The sequence below is a fragment of the Dufourea novaeangliae genome, unplaced genomic scaffold (genome assembly GCF_001272555.1).
Source record: "Dufourea novaeangliae isolate 0120121106 unplaced genomic scaffold, ASM127255v1 scaffold21, whole genome shotgun sequence".
Classification (NCBI taxonomy): domain Eukaryota; kingdom Metazoa; phylum Arthropoda; class Insecta; order Hymenoptera; family Halictidae; genus Dufourea; species Dufourea novaeangliae.
The window spans coordinates 6,840,128-6,861,159 of NW_015373910.1; the positions used below are offsets into that span (position 1 = coordinate 6,840,128).

Sequence of the window (21,032 nt, forward strand, 5' to 3'; positions counted from 1 at the left end):
TTTCATCTGCTTTCATTTGCCACGCTGGAGACGTCACAGATAATTCGACGGAGTACTCTTGTCGCCGCGTAGCTGGGTCAACAAGTGTCTATCGGCTGAAACCAGTGCGCACGTGAATCACACGGGTTACGGGCGCGTTTTATTCTCGCATAAAAACGAATCAGCGCGCGTGTGTTTGCGCTTGCGCGTCCGTCCGATTGTTTACCGTTAAAAAACGTACCGCCGTGTTCGGTCCACGTTCAGTGCGAGCGCGACTCTCAATCCGGTACCACGTCATGGTTGGAACTGTCAGGTAGGCCACTCAGAAATCGTCGGTGGGGGAATCAAACATCGCGAACGATCGTATAGATTGACAACCGTCAATGTATCGTTTATCGAATTTTTATATGTAATCGTTTTATCGAATTTTCTGATGATAACAGATTTTCGATTAATACAATTCGTCGCTTGACATATACTCTTGCTTGTAAATATTGGGACACCGTATTGGAACACTTATCGAGCACCTATGCGGTAAATGTTATAAGGGATTACGAAATTGCTGAAAGTTTGGAGAAAATATTGTTTAGGGGATAGTGACGGTAGAATTCTGTCAAAATGATTAGTTAGTACACATTTATAACGATGATTGTGCATTTCTTCAAATCATTTATAACTTTTATTTTAATATGAAAGTGAAGAATTTGAAAATTTGTAAATTTGTATATTTTCGAAAGTCTATCATGCTTATCTGGCTGATAGAAATAGATAAATAATGATATCGAATTTTTTGGTGATAGCAGATTTTGAATTAATATAATTCTTTAGTGATAGGACACTAAGGCAGACTTTTTTTAATTTTAGAGGAGAGCAAATCGAAAGTGCAAGAACCTTGTAATTCTGGAATCATTGGATAAGAATCCAACAATCACCATCATCGAATTATTCAATGGACTTAAAAACTTGTCTCGATACTTAGAAATGGTGGACATTGCATTCAATCCCTTATGTGATGGAATTCACACTATTTCGCTCGAAACAAGATAGGGACTTAATATCACTTTCAAACTATTATATTAAAAACTTAGAACGAAATAATTTTTACCATCGAAAAGAGTGAAAAATTTGATACAGGAAACACATAAAGTATCATCTTTTAAAAAAGTGGACTTAATACACTCTAACTCTGGGGTCCAGATATGGATTTAACCATCTCTGGCTTACACCTACAATGATATAATAAAACATAGCCTAAAACATAGTATTTTTACGAAATAGATCAGGTGTTTCTCATACAGACCCCAAGTGTCTTAATATTTTTCTAAGTGATGTAGTGTACGTAGGTGATTTGAAAAGTATGAAAAGCTGCCTTTGCTAGTACCATGTAACTTTCTCAAAAGTGTTTCGAACGTTGATCCATAAAATTGCAATAAAATAGTTAGGTAGAAACGGAAGTTAGGGTTCGTGACAGTCAGCATATTCGAGAACGAAAGTCTTATTCTAAGCAAATAGAATCGACGCGTTGGCCATTTCGAGATCACTATACCGTGGCTTTCCTCGCATACATTATACATCATTGATCCCTTCGCACCTCTGATCCCGACGACCGAGTAGGTAATTCAAATAGGCTTTTCCACCAATCGTCTCGTCCGTCCGAATCGAAAGTGGGCGTCGTGCTACGTTCACAGGAGGATCGACCATGTGATTTTTATTAACATTAAATAGCCCCCGTAATTAGCAAGTATTACAATTTATAATTAAACGGCACTTCGGCCAGGAGATACCCGTGCCGATCGTTATTCGATATCGCGCGAACGGTTCGGTTCTCCGTCCTTGGGACTCGCGAGGAGATATTCCTGTTAATCACGGCATTAAAACACCTCGATCCAACAGTTTCTTAATTTTTTTCTCGTCATTAATATTAATTATCTCTGACGCGCAGCTGGGTATATCAATGGCGGTGTTCACCGCGAGTTTCCTAGTTTTTTAACCCTTTCGCCACGATGGACCTGGTCGCCAGAACGGAACCACGTGACAAAATTGTTAAATGAATATGTGACCCAAGAGTTAATTTCTCACTCCTATAAGTGATGCTTTAACGAAGTTTGTTTGAAAGTTTTCACTTGAAACGAGACATTTATAATTTCTAAAATGAACTTATGTTCAACTGAATATCGAAATATATATTTCTAGACGTAATTCGAATAAGTATCCATGAACGTACTAGTATCGTTAATCATTCCTGCACATGATATATCACAACAATTATAATAACATTAAAATAAATGACATGCAAAATACAAATACATATACTATAATCTCACGTAGTATATGCACTGTGTTTCGTGGAGAGCGATTATAGTCGTCCGTGGTGTATGAACGTTTCGTGAAGAGCTGCTATAGTCGCACGTGGTAGCGAAAGGACTTTAATAGTTCGCCTGCTGGATTCGTTGGAGGATGTATAGGTGCCCGATAACACGCGATCGTCTAAATTGTTTGTCGTCGAGGAGATCGACGGGTCTCGTGAAGCGATCTTCAATAATTTCCTTATTGCAGGACCATACAGGATCCAGCCTCCCAGAGGTTGACGTGGTACAAGCCGCCTCTCACTGTCCTGGTCATCAAGAAGGTCCGTGATTCGTCGGTCCTACCGCCGTTCGTCCAATTAGTCACATGGCTAATAGAAGTAAGTGTGATCGCAACAAAACACTGCAATTTGCCCCACGAATTAGCATCCAACCGTCGATTGTATCCTCCTGGATTTCCTCTTTTTCCTTCTTGGAAACGAAGCCGCCCACTTGTCAGAGACCAGACAACAAGGGACAGTCATTTTAAGCAGACGAAATGAAATCGAATGTATTTTTACACGCGATGATTTCCTTGTGGTACGTAAGCGCATTATATTCTCTTTCTTTCGGTTTATCGATTCAGCATGACTATATAAATTTCCACGAGTGTTTCGTCATCCAGCAACGTTTTTTTCGCGAATCCACGAGGAAGTCGGCGATTTCATTCAAGCGTCGTCTTTTTTTTTCTCTTGTCGTGCAGTAAAAAGTTACACGTAACGATGTTCGTGAAAACAAGAACAAAATCGTGAATATTGAATCATCACGAATGATTTTCAGGAGAAACGGATGGTGGTGTTCATCGAGGCGTCCGTTCTGGAGGATCCAGCCTTAGCTAGGGACCCCAGGTTCCAAGGGGTTCGAGACAGGCTGCAGACATTCAGGGACGGAACGGATGACCTACAGGTAACTGTTTTAGACCCTCGAATTTCAGAACTGCGGTAGAAGCTTCACTGTCAAATAGAATCCAGAGTTATGTATAAACGAAGGCTTGACGAATATTTTCCGTTTCAGGATCGTATCGATTTTATCGTCTGTCTGGGCGGCGATGGGACCCTTCTATACGCGAGTTTGCTCTTCCAGCAATCGGTGCCGCCTGTGATGGCGTTCCATCTCGGTTCCCTGGGTTTCCTCACGCCCTTCGAGTTCGACAATTTTCAGGAACAAGTGACAAACGTATTAGAGGGTGAGCAACTGTGTTTCACTGCTACTGCGCGTCTGTACTATTTTTACAACGGAAATAATTGACGGAGAATATCTGTGTCCTTCGATACTTCCCCTCCGTCGTTACCGTGAGAGAGAGAGAGTGATAAAAAAACCTATAATTCCACATAATAATCAGTCGTCGCAACACGTTTCGCGTCACTGACAACCTATCCGCAAACATAAAGACCGTGCGGGCAAAAAACAGTAATTATGAACGTAACTGAGACAACCGATGGGATTCGGACATACCTGAAGACGTTCGGTCCGGATTAAAATAAGCATGCGTGAACATTCTTCCTGTAGGGACGTCATTTTAGTCAGCCGGCGGTAAATAACCTGTTGTCATTACATCTAACCGCCACCGTCACACCGATGATAATTGACATCATCGAGTTGATTCCACTTCCCACCGAACCGATACGCCCGCAGGTGCATAGAGTCACTCGCGCACTTTTTTTTAAATACCGACATCCCATTAGCACGCGTATCCGCTTCACAGTCTCGAGACGCATCATCTTGTAATCCTGTTTTTATCAGAGGCAAACACATTTATCCCACTTTCGTTCAACACCATCGATTCACCATTTGTCAATCACAAAAAAAAAAAACAAACCCTGTCCACGTCGCACGATCCCTCGTTCCTCTTGATAAAGTATCATCACTGTGTGACTCACAACGTGTGAAATGCCCTCGTAAAAGCGAAACGTACAAGTCGTGGCGTCCTCGTTCGCGGTTATTTTTCACGCGAATTAGAGATAACGCAAACAGCATTTAGATAAACGAATAAACATTGCCGTTAACTGTTCGGACAGAGGCAACACGGTGGTGTTAAGGCGAAGGCGTTAAAAAGACACGTAGCCGTAAAATCTGACGATAGGTTCGTTTCTTCTTGTTTAGGTCACGCGGCCTTGACCCTGAGGAGTCGACTGAGATGCATCATCATGCGTAAAGGAGAGGAGGGCAAACCGGCCAAACCACCGACGAATCTTCTGGTGCTGAACGAAGTCGTGGTAGATCGTGGTCCGTCCCCGTATCTCTCGAATATCGACCTCTTCATCGACGGGAAACACGTGACCAGCGTGCAGGGTGACGGTCTGATCGTGAGCACGCCGACTGGGTCCACCGCGTACGCTGTCGCGGCCGGGGCCAGTATGATTCATCCGTCTGTACCGGCGATCATGATCACACCGATCTGCCCTCACTCATTGTCCTTCAGGCCGATCGTCGTGCCGGCTGGCGTCGAGCTGAAGGTATTTTCGAGGTTTTTTCTTCTCTGCCCTTCGCACAGTGAGGTCCAGAATCAAATTTTAGCGATTTATCCTTATAATAACTCAAGCAATAAAAAAAATTGGAATTTAGAAATTTTATTCGAATAAGATTAGATAAATTAATCAACTTTTATCAATTTTAGGGATCGTTCAGTAACCCAAACACGATTATTTTCTATTTTTGACTGAGATTGGTTGTACGAAAGGGTCTGTGATGAACAAGTTTTTGAAAGATAAAGGAAATATCTTTTTGACCATTTGAATTGCTAAATTTTGATTCTGGACCATTGTGCTCCGCCCCGCTGCTACCTTGTCGCCTAGCCAGTATCCTAGACCCCTGGATCAGTCCAAGTTGGAATTGGCACTCACTGCACCAGTCACAGAGAAACTGTGTCAAACGACGAGAAAACCGCTCGACACGCGATGTTTCTCGAGCTGACAGGAGGTAGTATTTCCGTGTGGGTCAGTGGAGGCCTTCTTATCGCGGTGACATCGAGAGATCTCTGTGGTCCGTGTATGTTGCCCCATAGAAGGAAACTTGGTCCTGGGTGGATGTCGCCCGCATTCCCAGACCATGCGCTGCTACCCCCACTTGTAGTGTTTCGAACGATTGTAAACAATGGTCGAACGAGGTTTACCATACACAACCCAGGAAACATAACAGTGATCCATATGTTCCAGTTGAAAATGGTCGGTAACATCGCTGGATGCTACCGGTCCGAGTGTTCTCAGGACATAAGCTGACCCCCAATAGGGATATAGCTTATGCTAAAAACGAATTAACCGGTCTCTTGCTTTCTACCACAGATCTCTGTTTCACCCGACAGCAGAAACACCTCGTGGGTGTCCTTCGACGGTAGAAACAGGCAGGAGCTCTTCCACGGCGACAGGTAAACGCGAAATGCACGTCAGATTTGTCTAATCGTGTCCGTTTTTTTTCTCGGAATTATTCCAGATAATGGCAAACAGCAAGGCCCGTAGCACAGCTTACGTCTCCTTCGACGGACGCAATCAGCAAGAGCTACGCGTCGGGGACAGGTGTGTCGTGTTATTTCGTTAAAATAACAAAAAAAAAAAAGACTTCTTCTCTTCTCTGTGTCTCGCTTCACACGGTTACGCGTCGCTGCAACCAATGTTCTAGACATTCCATTTATTGTTACCTAAATTCCGTTTCTACTTTTTTTTTCTTCGATGCTCATTTCATTTTCTCCTCGGCTCTTTCAGGGAGGGACGGGGGGTTCTCTCAGTGTACGTGTATGTTTTAATAATACGCTATCGAAACTCGATGCTACTTTCGTCATTCTAATGAATTCTAATCCGTTCACGACCTATCCTCCTAGAAACGAGACGTTGGCTGTACTGCAAGGTGATGGCATATTACTTTTTCACGTTTCATCCTGTTTGTCGCTCAAGTCAATGTTCTAGCTTCTCGATCATCGTGTGTTCCGATCATCTAACTGACGTATCGTTTTCTCATCGTTTTCAGCTTGAGGGTCACCACCTCCATATACCCGGTACCTAGCATTTGCGCCGCTGACCAAATCACCGATTGGTTCGATTCCCTGGCGGAATGTCTGCACTGGAACGTCCGTAAAAAACAGAAACACCTGGACGAGCTGAGCGATCTCACTCATTCGTCCAGTAACGACACCCTGGACTCTCTTGACCGCGACAGCTAGACCAAGCGACGGACGGGTCACATCAGATTGCGTGTCGAGGCCACGGCAACGTTCAGCCAACTTTTAAGGCCAACCGGGCTGGAGGTCGGCTCGAAATCAGTCAGTGACTCGTTAAAAAAATCGTCATCGTTCATGCACAGACCATGCCTGACTTGCGTTTATTCCGCGGTTTGTGAGACCGAACGGGGGATTGACGTGTCGGTTAAAAGGTAGCCAAGTTAAACAAGTGAAGACACCATATGGTCGTCCGGGCACAATTGTGTTGTTAAATTTTTTTTCGAGGATTCGCTGCGAAACTGCGAATGGTAACTGCGAAAAACACTGTTGCACAAGAAATTCAAAGGACGAACAAGATATGTGGTCCATTTGTCGTTAGACGAACTGTAGCACTGTACGAATTCTTGCTTCTACGCAGAAGCGCGTTCCTACTCGCGATTGTAAAGATTTGGGATAGATGGTGTCGCGTTAAAACCGGTGCATCGAGAAGCACAACGGAATGATCGAATAATAGGAGATGATTTTTTTTGTACCGAATGCATAATTGTACAGATCACGTACGTTCTCTACCCTGCGTTCCATTTTGAATTTAACAAACTCATCTCTAAACGAGTTTTGATTTTATACCTTCTTCTTCTTTCTTTCGGAGTGTTAACGATGGTAGCTCTAATCTTCCTCGTGTCGAAGGGAAAACGTTCTTTTCACGACGCCTTTGTTGTTCATCCTAGTGGCAAGACTCTGAGCACATGCCGTCCATGGAGGCATCTTGGCCGAGTCTGTTTGATGTAATGTTTGAGCAAATGCCACTGATCTCATAGGGACGAAGTTCGCAGTTGCAGGTTTATCTGTATCACCGGCACTTGGAGGGAATATTGGTCCTCCCACCTTTGTTTCCTTTCCAGAATGTGATGGAACATCCTTAAGATCAGCGCTACTGATAGTTTCTATTGAGGATGATAAAGTGGACGTCGAGAGGATGTTCTTACGTGATTTTTGAGGAATGTCTTCTTCAAAAAACATCCTTTAACGCTCAAAAATCGAATACAAAAGGGATATTAATAATCAGGGGACAATTGAAAAATTTTGTAAATCCCTTTTGTCACGGAATACGATGGTGCCTTTGAAGCATTATGCGCTCTTCGATTTACCTAATTGAATAGAAAATAGAAAAAGAACGACTTTTCGGTACCATATTTCAACGAGAAATTATAACAACAAATTGCGTTCGCGATTATGAATTCGAAAGGGGAAAAAACGTTCCAAGTCGCGCGGTCGTATTTATTTATTATACACATACATGTTTCTTAATGCATTTTACGCCACCAATGTAAATGGATTTGTACTTTGCACGCGGGTACAGATTCTGTTCAATTTTTCAAGAGCGATATTGCCGACTGCTAATGGGCAAAGCACACAAGGCTCAAATCAACTATTCAAAATAGAAATGAGATGAGGTCGTTGTCGGTAACTATTACGTTTTGACAATGAATATGGTCTAGACATGGATCATTCTGTTGTAAATGTTAAATGTACTTTCCTATAAATGAGAATTTTTAATAAAATCATTTTTATACAGAACTCGTTGTCTGACTAATTCCATTCAAGGTAGAGAAACATGATAATCATAAGAGGAAAGAAGTCAAGCACTGCATACATATTATATGTGTAAAATAGAATGGAACGATGAAATATTAAGCATTTAATTATAGTTAATCATAAGAGGAAAGAAGTCAAACAATTCATACATATTATATAAAATAGAATGAAACGATAAAATATTAAACATTTAATTATAGCCAATCATAAAATGTGAAAAGGACATCATGAATAGTGGAAACACTATTGCAAGATACTGCTGTAATGAGAGAAACTTATGACATGGTATAAATCTCATAAAAACATAAAATAGAAATCAGATATTCGTTGTAGCATACTACACAAAAAGGTAGCACAACTTTAAAGCATGTGTGTGATACAAGAATGAAAAAAATTAAAACAAAACACTCATTGTAAAAGCTATAAATATCATTTTGATGTATTATTAAGAACATTATTTGAAAGACTCTCTCACAGAATTACATATCTGGAGAAATAAGTCTATTGTACTATAAGCATTCTTCCAAATAGATACCAGAACATTCATTGCACACACCAAGGCAAAGGGTCAAACTTAAAAGGTTGCCCAGGAAAAAGCACCATTAAGTTTCGACGTCAATGCATTTATTTCAGTGCAATCGGACAATTAAATATACATTATATACAATGATTGTGTAAAAGTTGCATCAACTGGTTCTTGCCTCCTTTAGAGGACAACAGTGTACTCTAGTAAGTAGCATAAGTTTTTGGGTGAACCACTGATCTTATAAAGTAAGCATGAAGAGAAACATGAACGTGTCAAGAAGTATGATGCTCGCGTAATGTTAGACTAAAAGATAGACTTCTATCACCGGTTTCACCCAGAATACAGCAATAAAGGGCCCAAAGGGCAGCCTGTTGCTTAATCAACGTATGACATAAATATCTAGACTCTAAGGATTGACATTTGGTTACATCAGTCATGGGCATGACCTGTATACACACGTATATCAATGCACACGTACATGTGTATACAGGTCAACGATCATAATCTAATCAACTTATCCACCTATTGTTGCAGCTACGCTGCTATTTACATTGTTAAATCGTTTAACATTTAACTTAAATGTTAGCCGGGAATCAGACGCGACCCGGTTTGGGACGCGCTGTCCAAGCCATCGTTGAAATACGAAATAAAATACGACTTACCGACTACTGCACTTAAATAACGCGATTCCTCTTTAAGTTAACGATTAAAAAGACAGTCTATTCTGTGGAGGACCTCATCCAAGGAAGGATTTTCACCGGGATGACATGAATTTTCCGCGGGACCCATCGTTCACCGTTTCATTCGACCGTTGGCGCGTAAGTTGTTCGACGATATTTGAAACAGGTAGCGGCGCAACGGTCTATTGTTTTCGAACGCGAAACCAATCAAAATGTCACTAGGGTGATCGATGTTTTTTATATGTATATAAAAAAAGGAAATTACCCTGGCGATTACAAAGATGCCAATAGACTTAGTTATACTAGAACAGCGATAAAAAAATCGGTTAATTGTTTTTCAATGATTAGATTAAAAAATCACTATAATCGATCTACGAGTCACAGGTCGAAAGTACCTAGACGCTGTCATGGAAGATGTTTATACTTCGTGGTCCAGGTTGGTACCAGTATCTTCGTGCGCTTGGAACGTAAACGAAAGTGATTCCTTGTCGTCGTTGTTTTTTCGAATAAATTACGTTAATAACGATCGTCCCTTTTCACCGTTATGTTTCTCGGCGGTCTTGTGCCTACAGTTTACGTACGTCACTGTTTCGCCGTTTACGATACGAACATAACGAGTACAGGCTCGGAAGAAAAGTGCAGGTACGCGCTGGTCTGTAAAGAACAAGGAAAATACGGTAAGTCTTTGTCACAAGTATCCATATTCAGAAAGAAATGCTTGCAAACATGTTTCATCCATCTCGAGACCAAACAGGAAATCTTAAAAATTTAGCAATTTATTTAACATAACGGCGTTCGAAAGGCAAATTTACGAAACTGAAACGCCTGTTCTCGTTAGAATTGAGTCAATCTATTTCGAAATAAACCGCCCACGAAAATATCGCGGGAAAACCGTGCAGCATTGCCAACATAATACGTTGCACACCATTGACGCTACGATCGATCGTCCCGTTTTTGAATCGTCTGCGTCATCCAAAATGTGTTACGGCACACGGTGTTAAATATCACTCGGAAAACCACAAGCAAACATTCCAAATCGGAGTTAGTATTGTTAGCGCACACACTCACATGCCTTCTGATCCGTGGCTTGGTCCGCGCATGATTGTTGCTGAATGTACAGACTCGGTTTTAACGGCCGACCATCTTGGTCCTCCACTAGGACCACCAAACCGTGATTATTTCCGTTTCCGTGAGGATTCCGGGGGGTTTGCCTCCAAAATCGGAGACACTGTCTAACATCTAAGGCCAAGTGAGCTCCCTCCGACGTGAGCGGTGTCACCACCGAATCCATTAGACGTTTCTTCGCTGAAAATAAAAAAAATTATATAAGAAACCCACGTATTAAATTAGATAAATATATTGCCTAGGTTTGGCCTTAGATCTTCAACTGATTTGTTCTCTTTAAACTCTAATATTTAAGGATATTTTATAAACACTCACATCGATGCTTCTTCAGGGACTTCGTGTAATAGTAGACCGATATTCTGATCTTTTTCTCGTCTTCCTCTTCCTCCTCGAAAGTAGTTCCCGTCGTGGAGGTTAGGTTCTCTTGCGGTAGTTTGTAGATCCTTAATTTTGCAGCGACCACGTGGTCGCTGGAAGTTAGATTCAACTGGAAATGCATGTTCATGGTGAACGGATCCGTCCAAGCGTCCTGGTCCGTGTTCCGTGGTATTTGGCCTGTTCGAAAGGATCAAACCTTAACGTAAAAAACACCGTTTACCCGAATAAGTCCTAATTAACGAAACAATCGATCGACTCACAGCTAGGCGAGAACATAGTTAGCCTCTGTCGTTGAACCTGATTCGCGCTGCCGCTATTGTTTAATCTTCCAGTTAGTGCCAAGACTCGCGATTTAATGTCCTCGATGGCCTTTTCACCTTGGCTGCACAGACGAACGGGGGAAATCATTTGGATAAAATAATTAGCAAGTACAACGAAAACAAAATGAAAAACCATGACAATGATCAAGCTTTCGACCGTCAGTGACTGAACATGAAAAATAAAAGACAGTATGATTAACTGGTGGGATTCGTGTATGCGGTTAAAAACATTCGATGTACAAAAAAATAGAAGCAGAAACAGTTGTGAAATTGTTTTTATGTCGGGGTGTGGAAATTTTCTCCTCGAGATGCATGCAAGTTCTTCCGGGTGGCGAGGCAGGCCATTGGACGGTGGTCAGTGACCTATAGACTCCACGGTATGGGTCAGAGATATTTATTATACGTTCTAGACGTTGGCTAGACAGCCGACGAGGCATTGGTGTAACGATCATCTAATCTATCCATCTACTCGAGACGCATTAACGCTTCGCAGTTGTATCCCGTGTGTCTTGAATCCCTTTACTGAACATCTCAACCCTCTCGGCCATATTAGAGAATTCTCAAACGATCTAACTATTTCAGAAAGAACACACGAAACTAGAAACACGGAAAGAGGCCCAGGATTCATCGGAATCTCTAAAATTTCTCATAACATTCATCTCCTAACGACCGGTCGAATGTGAACCACAACTCTTCAGCGTATCGAAAGCCTTACCGAGGATCAGGTGAGATTACAGGATTACATAATAACGCCTGCAAGTCGTTAACCGAAGGAGCCGGGGAAGAACAAAAAAAAAAGGAGGAACGTCTTTTCTCTACGTCACTGGCAAGGATTGCTGCGTTGGACGCCCACACGGAGATTTGAGCGCAGACAACAGGCGCGTCAACGACCTCGTTGCTGGTCGAGAAACAACCAGAATTTCTTTTTCTAAACAATGAAACGAACCTGCCTGGGCAGACAGGACGTCTAGGAGGAAAGTGTATTCACCGAAAGAGAGATGGAAGCCAAGGAGAGAACGTGGAGGAATTTCGGTGACCCTATCTCGGGGGGCCTGTCTCAATATTTTGTTTCCAACGAACCCTGGACACAGAGGAGGGGGACAGGCCAAGGAAGAGAGGAGCGCAACTTGGGCTCCACTGACGAAATCTTGCCACGAAATCTCTCCGCCGTCGCGCTTGTGTATTCGATTCTAGACATGCTCGTTAATCTAGCCGCGTCCAAGTCACGCATTCTACACCGTCTCTCGTTGCGTACGTGCCACGTCTGTCTGCCGTCTGGGAAAGGGAAGGACTCGGGTGTCTGGAGGCCGTTGCATCATGAGAATGAATCCAGTGATCCTTCTTTGAGTACCGTATTAAGAAAATTGGCTCGTGGTGTTACCGTCGATTTTGTAACAGGCCTCGAGAGCTTGCGGCACCCCTCCTCCTCCCCCGTGAACGGCCAGAGGGTCAGAGGATAATTCATTAAATGGATTTTACCCTGGAGATACCGAAAGCTTCCAGCAATTTACAATTCCGCTCGACTTCAATTTAAAAAAAAAAGTCAGAAGACTTCATTATTTTTTCATTTCGACAAATAAATCGAACATTCGATGAATCTTATCGTTTCGAAAGAAAAAAAATAAAAAGGGACCGATAAATAATCGGAATTGTCGGGATCGATAAAGATCGAAAATACCCATGGCGAAGGAATCGGGACACGTGGGGGTTCGGGAGACTCCGAGGGAAAAAGTCTTGCATTCCCCGATACAGCCGGTTACCGCGAAACACCCGAAGAAGAAGGTGTAGAGGGGGAAGCGACGTGATTGGCGGCCGCCAAAAAATGCATGTTGCATCGTCTGGCCTGCGGCGGCGGAGAGAGGTGGGGGAGAGCCACTGGCGAAAACTTCCTCCTCTCTCTTCGTCGCACGCGCGTCACATCGTCTCCGTCGGGGATAGGAAGAGAGACGCGCATAGACAAGGTCAGCGCATTAAATTGAAATGTGTTACATAACCTCGTAAGAGAGCAGCACTCCTAACTGCAATCTGACTAGACACCCGGTGATTACGGGGGTGCTCAACTCACGGGACGGGTCGATATCGAACGGCGGGGCCCTCGACACGATCGTATGGATCGTCGTGAGACCTTAGAACCACTTTTCCTCCCTCCCCTCTACCGCCGTATCTCTTCCTCTAATCATCGAGGCCCTCATGCAACCTTTAATGCAAGCTTAATTGACATCATGGTCGTCGAACGACACGTGCAGAGACGTCACACACGTATCACTCTTAAGAGTTCTGTTCAAACCCGCCGAGAGGGAACGCGGGCCCGCGAGATCGTTGGAAAAGTTGAACCGATTGAAAAACTGGTTCCCTCTCCCTTCCACTCCCCCTCGCCCTACCTGGTGTGTCCACCGTACCGTCTCACGTTTGTAGATCGTCTAGATCGCCCCCCCCCTCCCCACTCCTCTCCAGAGAAACAGACGGTGTGTGTGTACAGTCGAAGCACACCGGGGCGGGCGCGCGCGAGGAGGTGGAGGACTACTCCTCCGGCCAGGCTACGCCAGTGCCGACACGAATGCATTTACGCGTCTAGACTTAATAAAATAAAAGAAACGCCTTCGCACCCGCTCGCGCGAAGAGGGGCACCACGAGCGGAGGTGGGATAGGAGGGGGACGATTTAAAAACATAGCTGGGGACCACGGCGGAATTTCCACCGTGCGCGTCCTTCCTGGCTACGGGGGCTTCTTGGTGTCCCATCGGCTGTGTGTGACTCTTTACTCGCGAAAAGATTCTACGTTCCTACTTCTTTTACCTTTTGGTCACCCGGTGAACTAGAATATTTCACAAGATACCTTGATTTTTGGACACAATCGGGGGATTTTATCTAGAACTCCGTTACAAATTTTACTACCCTACAGTATGATAGATGTAACCACGGTCCATTTTAGAGGATCAGGAACGTTAAGGTACGTTTTCATGTGACAGTAAATCGTGACTTTTACGGTCATGACACTTGCTGCCATGAGTTATGTCGTCGTGAAAACTAGATTTTTATTGTCACGTGAAAACGTACCTTTAATCATTAAACATCGAACAATTCGAACGGAGAGTACGATCCGTACGACGAAGCGGACGCTGGTCAGCGACCAGCCGCTGAATTTCAGGAGAGCGCTTCTTCACGGGTCTCCTCGTTTCGTCACGATATTTTTACAGGCCATCGAGATATTTTTACGTGGCGGGGGCAATGGATTCAGCCGGTCGGAGTGTATTCGTGTGCAGGACGGTCGGGGTTACGTGGCTGGAAAACCGTTCGCGTTTTTCTCGTCTGGATAATCGAGGGGAGAATGGAAGCAAGAAGAGAGGGGCGGGAGTGACAGAGAGAAAGAGAAACGTTGTTACTTTTTCCATGCAAACACAACACACCACGTAAGAGAAAAGGTCTCGTGTTATTATCGCACTTAAATCGCGTCTCATGCAACACGAGCAATGTGAGATAACTGCGATGAGAATGTGTATTTTTAGATTATGCAAGCCAAGCCAACGAAAGAAAGCTGCCGTGCTCTGGGGCCAGACGCGCAAAACAAAAATTCGGCAGAAATTCTGCTAAGTAAATTTGGCAACAACACCGAGTAGGTCCCTTACCCAAAGCGATCATTGCGCCGTCAGGGGGATGCTTACCTGTCGAAGCTTGAGGTTAGCTTTCCTCTAAAAGACACAAAAAGCACAGTTTGTTGAGACTAGTCTAGCTAGGTACTGCATAAGCGAGACACATGATGGACGTATAACGTGAGAATGATAAATCAAAAACTTCTATTTTTCCTGGCCTAAATATCACGGTTACTGGGACCACCTGCGCTAAAGTTCTGTCCAAACTTGGAATCTAACATATCAGAACTTCAACGCAGAGGCTCGCCAGTGGTAACGAAGAATACAACGAAGAAATCTACTTACTCTCGACGATGTGCTATAGCCACTTGCTGATAGGTGGTCAGGTTCGCCAAGGGAAGATCGCCCGCGGATATGTTGTTGTTGGCTATGAAGAGCTTGATCGAGTCAGGCGTGTCGTTCTGGTACTCCAACGTGTCGTTCTCGTTCTCCTCCGTGGTCCAATTCTGTCGAGAACCACGGCTGGTGTCTTCATATTCCGCGGTTTCGTTGTCCTCGCTGTTCTCGAAGCCAAGGGAGTCCACGAATTCGGGGAGTACCCTGTAGACATCGTCCTCGACCCACTCGAGTCCCTCGTATTCACTGATCTTCTTGCTCCCGCTGTGCTTCTCCTCGACTTTCGGAACTATCACCTCATCGTTCGAATTGGTGGTGTGAACAACAACATTCGTCTCCTCTTCAGGGTTCGACAGCTCATCGGACTCAATGATCGTACTTTGGCTACTTGTCACCGACGACGGTGTGGTGCTGAGATAAAGATAACTTCTCGGATGGTTGGTCTGAACATTATTCGAGCTACTTAACCCAGGAACCAGAGGAAGTGGCACGGTAACAGTAGAAGAAGACAATACAGGCATTGGTGAACCGTGAAAGGAATTGCCAGAGTTCCCAAGACTTCTCGACGTAGTGTGCTTCAAGGCCGATGGGACATGGTACCTGGGTCTCTTAGAGCGATTTTTACCAGTCTCGTCGGACCCGGAGCTGGAGTCGAACTCGGAGTCGTCGTGGCGGATCTTGAAGACCACGTGAGGCGCCATTGCTCTGTCAAAGTCACGACGAGCGATCCCGTCCTCCTCTGTACCTTTGCCCGCCTCATCGTAGTCCAGGCTTGTTTTCTCGGACTTGGACGGCTGGAGCTCCAGATTTGTGGGCAGATTCTCGTAATCGAGTACCGCTTGCCGATTGTAAGCATCGAAATCGAAATCCTTGTACGAGGACTTCTCCGTGTGTCGGTTCTTTTTACCTTCGTTCCTGGTGTCCTCGTAATCAGGATTTCTCGGCGACGAATGATCCATTGTATTCTTGTCCCAGTATCTAGCCTTCGTTTCCTCGTTTTCACCATAAAACGATTTGGTCCAAGCCTTCATGCTCTCCTTCTTCCTCGTGTCCTCCTCTATCTTCTTTCCCAGTTCCCTCTCACGTATCGCCAGCACCTCCTCCAGACTGTAGTTCAGACTCTTCAACAGCAGGATATCACCCGCGCTGAGATCACCAGTGATGATCTTCAGGATAGCCTTCTCCAGCATTTTCTCCAATCGCTTATCGCTATAAGGCACCTTTTCCTTGGTCTCATCTATATTCAAGTTTCTCCTGTTTTTCTCAGCTATCGACGTGATCGCGTTCAGATCCTCCCTGGACCCGTACCGTCTCACATGTTCCACCTGATCCTTTCTCTTCCTGATGTCCGCGTGGACACCGTGATGACGATGATGACACCAAGCACTGTTTATGACGGATGCTGCCAGCAGCAGCACCAAGTACCTGGCCAGTCCAATCATGGCGAATCCCAAAGTTCTTGTGTCTTTGAACCAGGTAATAGACACCGCTTACCGAACGCTACGCACTGCCCCCAATTGATCGATCCTCTAAAATTTTACAGCAACACGAAAACGGTACCACTCTGTCTGTTCCGCTCCAGCAAATGAATAGGCGCACTGTTATCGATAAACGATGTCCTCCATTATCGGAACGAATTATCACTGTGAACTCTCGATTGTTCATCCGAACCAAACGGAACCAAGTGAATTCAGTATATATATATATATATATATACGTGTCTACCTCCAGCTGATCGCTGTTGTCTGCTACCAGACAGCTTGCAAACACAGAAGCGAACCCGTGTGCGGATACACGTGTGTCTGTGTACACATCCACGGAAGACGAACGGAACAGCACGGTGTGTCCCCCTCGATATCACGAACAAGTGTTAACAAACTGGACCGTGATCCGTCGAAGGTCCGCGGACTAGTCTAATCGCATCAGGAAGGCGCGAGATATATATATATATATACATATATACATATACATATATATATATATAACTGGGGAAAGATTCGTGGCACGCGTGTGCACGGGCTGAGCAGTAAGTCTCAACTGAGCGGAGCTGCCCTGCTCACAGACATAATTCTGTCTACTCACTAATTCCGAGAGACAAGCCACCGAGAACCCGCGAGAGGAGACGCGCGCCGCGCCGGTATTACTACGATCACTCCTCTAGTTTTTTTTTCGTCTTTCTTTTCCCTCTCTCTCTCTCGCTCTCTCTCCCTCTCTCTCTCTCTCTCTCTCGTACACACTGTGGTGGTTTCTTTTTTTTCTCTCTCTTTTTTTGTTTATCGTATATTCCGTTCCTTCTTCTCTCCTCCTTCTCCTTTTTCTTTCTCCTGGTGCGCGTCCGTTCCCGCTCGCTCCACCCGCCTCTATAATCCCTTTCCCTCGCTCGCCGAAATCCCGCGGACGACTGGCCTTTTTCTCTCTCTCCCTCTCTTTCTCTGTCCTTTTTCTTCGCGGTCTGTCTCTGTCTCTTCGCGACGTTTTATCGCGTTCGCCACCTTCTTCGTCTGCCGGGTCGGTTTTTCGCGCCGCAGTACATATATCGGTAGCTCTATCTGCCCCGCCGCTGCCACCGCCGCCGCGTGGCTTCTTCGCCTCGCTCGTGCGCTGCTTCCGGCGAACACAACACTACCGGCCGTGCACCGCCCGTTTCGAGCGTGTGTTACACCGTTCTGTGTGCCCTCCTCCTCCTTTCCCTGCTGCACCTCCTCCACCTCCGCCGTGTATTCGTAGGCAGGCCTGGCAATTCCTTCGATTACTCACCCGACACGGCGCACGGAATTTACTTTCTGTTTTTGTTTTTCCTCCCTTCTTTTCCTTTTATCCCGTCTTTCTTCGTCGTCTTCCTTCACACCCTGGTTCGTTCTCTTTGCTCTTCGGTCCTGTCCTCCTCCTCTCCCTTTTCCCCTACAGACACCCCCTTTCTTCGTCTCGATGCAACGCGCGACAGACCACACGGGGCCCGAAGTGTCTGTATAGTCGCCGTAATGGCCTAGCCTTCTAAGATCTTTGTCGAGCGCGTGACAGAGTCTGCATACTGATCCTTATCGGTGATCCTTTCACAATTGACGAACAACTGAAATTGTCCTTTCACCCGTGGTAGTCGTCGTGGTAGTCGTTGTCTGTCTCTGCTTACGGCTAGAACGACACGGTCTGCGGCTCACGAGAGCGTTCCACGACCGGCCGCTGACAGTGATTCCGCGGCATCCTCTCGGTTGGATTACTCTTTTTTTCTTTGCTCTCAGCTACGCAAATAAACTTGTGATGCTTTCGCGAAGAATCGAAAGAAAGATGACTCCTTCCGTTCAATGAAACTAGTCTGTTACCACATCTTCCTATTTTCCTTTCTAGTTTTCTGTTTTTTATTATTCTAGTTTTTGTCGCCCATGGCGGCTAAGAGGATACCCAAAAGCCACACTCGTCGATGTTCGTCTATCCTCTTGATCCTCGATGACAGAGACACAGAGGCCGAAGACACACCTGGACGATACCCCGTATTCGCGGAAACATAGGTGGGAACACGAAGAAAGAAAGAAAGAAGTAATAAGAAGATGACCGTGTCCCCGACCGGGGCCGCCGCGAGTGAAATGATCGAGGTGGCACCTTGTATTCGGCTGCTCGTTTCAGGGGCAGCCACATACGACTTTATAGGGTGTCTCCCTCTCCGCCGTCTAGACGAATCGAAAGATATGATCTTTGAATCATAATGTATCGCTTTTAATAAATGCAGCCTCCGCGTGCGTGCGTGAAAATACGATGCGTGGCAACGCACGTCGACGTCGTCGGGGCCCCCAAAACGAAGAACGGGAACGGAGGAAAGGAGGGAAAAAGAGGAGCTTGAAAAAGAGAGAGAGAAAGAATTACGTATCCAGCAGCGGGACGAAGGGTAGGGGGAGGGGGTACGGGGCGAGCGTGTGGAAATCAATCCGTCGCGAAAATTTGTCTGTCACCTCGACGTTCGGATCACGCCATCTTCTGCTCCCCTCTCTGGCCTTTTTTTTTTCTCCTTCGAGCGGTTTATTTCCTTCACTTCTTCTCGTTATTTTCGATCGCTGTTTTTCGACGACCTCTCACAGCCAGACGGGATTTATTTTTGATCCCGTGGTGCCTAATCCAGGGAAGCCGCGAGATCGCGAACGTGATCTACATTTTTCAGTCCACCCTGAGGAGCTGGTGGAACGTTGAAAATGGGAAATGATACGACATGTAGACGCCAGATTGTCTGTCCGTGTCGTCTGAATCGCGACGGAGGATTTGGTTGTTGACGTCACAATGGAACTTCAAGAAATGAGGAACGTAATTGGGTGCGTAATTCGGACGGGTTAACCCTTCGACGACCAGAATCCTTTAAATGTTTTACTTCGTTTTGAAAACGTGAACTTAGATGAAATTTGAGATGAAATGTGTTTCATCTTGTAGAGGATATTCCCATGGTGATTCCATTTGCAATTGGGTGAAAGGATTCGGTTCTCTGAACCTGTCTCTACCACGACCCGGCGAGACCACAGTGTCTAACGGTGTGACAAGCAGACATTGGCCGTGCGCGAGCTCGTCCCGGGGCCATCGAAAATAAATCACTCGCCGCGGAGACGGGAATGTGTCACGGCTGAATTTACCGGAAGCGTCCCGTGATCACTTCTAGTCTCCTGGGACGACTCTCGCGCCTCTTCGAGGCGCTATCAGGGTTAATTAATTTCCTTCTTTGTCCTTCTGTTGGACCAACCAAGTGAGTTCGTTAACTTTCACCTCCTGTCATCTACATACTAGTAATCATTTATATTACTACGACAAAATCCAACTCCTAGGCAAAACAAAATGACCACTGCACTAAAATGTTAATTTTTGTATTTAATAACAATCCAGATTGGAACAGGTCATTTTATCATCCAATATTTTCTAGAACCAAAGCAACGGATGAGACCGTTGAAGAATGACGAAAAGTGTGGGAACCCTGTCAAAAAGAAAAGACGATCGTCCCAAGGGGTAACACTCGCAGGCTCGATCTTCCAGCCAGTAACGACGATTCTAGAACCGTAGGAGCCAGGGTCAGAGCGGATGGAATCGTGGCGCGGTAAACAAATCGATGAACGAGAGAGGACCACTTTAATCCACCCCCGGGCAGTTGCAAGTCGCATCGACCCGATGCGCTCGGAGATCCGCGCGTGTGCATCGACGGTACACTGGCATCGTGTGGTCACGTTATATTGGTGTGACGACGCACATACACGGAGACAGACGGTTCCCATCCACGGGGCCCGATACACGCGCGTGTTACGCACAGAGAGACACGTGCACGCATTTAAATAAACAAAAAGAAAAAAGGACAATAAAAGAAAGAAACGGAGGCAGACAGAGAGACGTCGAAGTCGAGACTAGATAGAGAAAGAGGAACAGAAGAGAACAAAAGATGGAAGAGAGAGAGAGGAGGAGATATCCGATCCAGAGGCAAGTCGAATCTCGACGATGCAATACCACAAGCCTGTCTCTCTCTCCCTCTCTGACGTCATCCTCCGAATCCTCCGTCGCGATTCGGACGTACGAACAGACAATCTGGCGTCTAGACGTACCAAAATAAATAACAGCGCGGGGCCTTGCCTCGCCATCAAACTGTTGTTTGCACCCGTAACACTCATCCGTCGTCCTTGTCGGGGCCCTCCCTCCCCCCACCCCCTCTGTTTCCTTTGGGGCCACGGATGAGGAACAGAAACGGAACCCGCCTCGGAAGACCCCGCGTGGAACAAGGAGACGGGCGCGCAACGTATCAATCCGGATCGTCCGATTAATCAGCCGTCAAGACCATTCCCTGGGCCCTCCTGTGTGGCCTTCGGTAGCCCTCTGGAAATTTTAACTTCGCCAGAGATTATCTTCGGAAGATTCTAGTTCCGTCTGGGGACCCTTGTCTGCGTCGAAGTCTCGGGTTTCCCTCGTTTCGAATGAGTCAAGAGCTATCTTGG

General features: G+C 45.5%; 2 protein-coding genes across 6 annotated transcripts in view; one reads left to right on the forward strand and one right to left on the reverse strand.

Moving 5' to 3' along the window:
• LOC107194189 (NAD kinase-like) overlaps positions 1-8,046 on the forward strand; it is a 28,634-nt gene extending 20,588 nt beyond the window's left edge. For 3 of the 5 annotated variants that reach the window (XM_015583769.1, XM_015583772.1, XM_015583770.1), the window contains 6 exons: positions 2,536-2,665; positions 3,105-3,230; positions 3,339-3,510; positions 4,428-4,780; positions 5,606-5,688; positions 6,285-8,046. In XM_015583769.1, the coding sequence (XP_015439255.1) occupies positions 2,536-2,665; positions 3,105-3,230; positions 3,339-3,510; positions 4,428-4,780; positions 5,606-5,688; positions 6,285-6,477 (1,057 nt within the window). In that variant the 3' untranslated portion in view covers positions 6,478-8,046. Of the gene's footprint in view, positions 1-251; positions 293-2,535; positions 2,666-3,104; positions 3,231-3,338; positions 3,511-4,427; positions 4,781-5,605; positions 5,689-5,753; positions 5,837-6,284 lie in introns of those variants that run through there. The other 2 variants (XM_015583771.1, XM_015583768.1) reach the window with 2 other exon arrangements.
• Positions 8,047-9,769: 1,723 nt separating this feature from the next.
• On the reverse strand, positions 9,770-16,526 carry LOC107193949. The gene is made up of 6 exons (XM_015583489.1): positions 15,034-16,526; positions 14,761-14,787; positions 11,040-11,161; positions 10,717-10,956; positions 10,345-10,581; positions 9,770-9,930 (listed from the first exon to the last, which is right to left on the reverse strand). Exons 1-6 carry the CDS (start codon positions 16,524-16,526, stop codon positions 9,788-9,790), a joined length of 2,262 nt encoding a protein of 753 aa, XP_015438975.1. The 3' UTR covers positions 9,770-9,787.
• Positions 16,527-21,032: the final 4,506 nt, after the last annotated feature.

Coding starts and splice junctions, on each gene's coding strand:
- LOC107193949 (XM_015583489.1), bottom strand. CDS start 16,526: ATGATTGGACTGGCCAGGTACTTGGTGCTGCTGCTGGCAGCATCCGTC. Junction 11,162..14,760: donor CTAACCTCAAGCTTCGACAG/GTAAGCATCCCC, acceptor TCGTCTGTGCAG/CCAAGGTGAAAAGGCCATCG. Junction 10,582..10,716: donor GTCCCTGAAGAAGCATCGAT/GTGAGTGTTTAT, acceptor TTTTATTTTCAG/CGAAGAAACGTCTAATGGAT.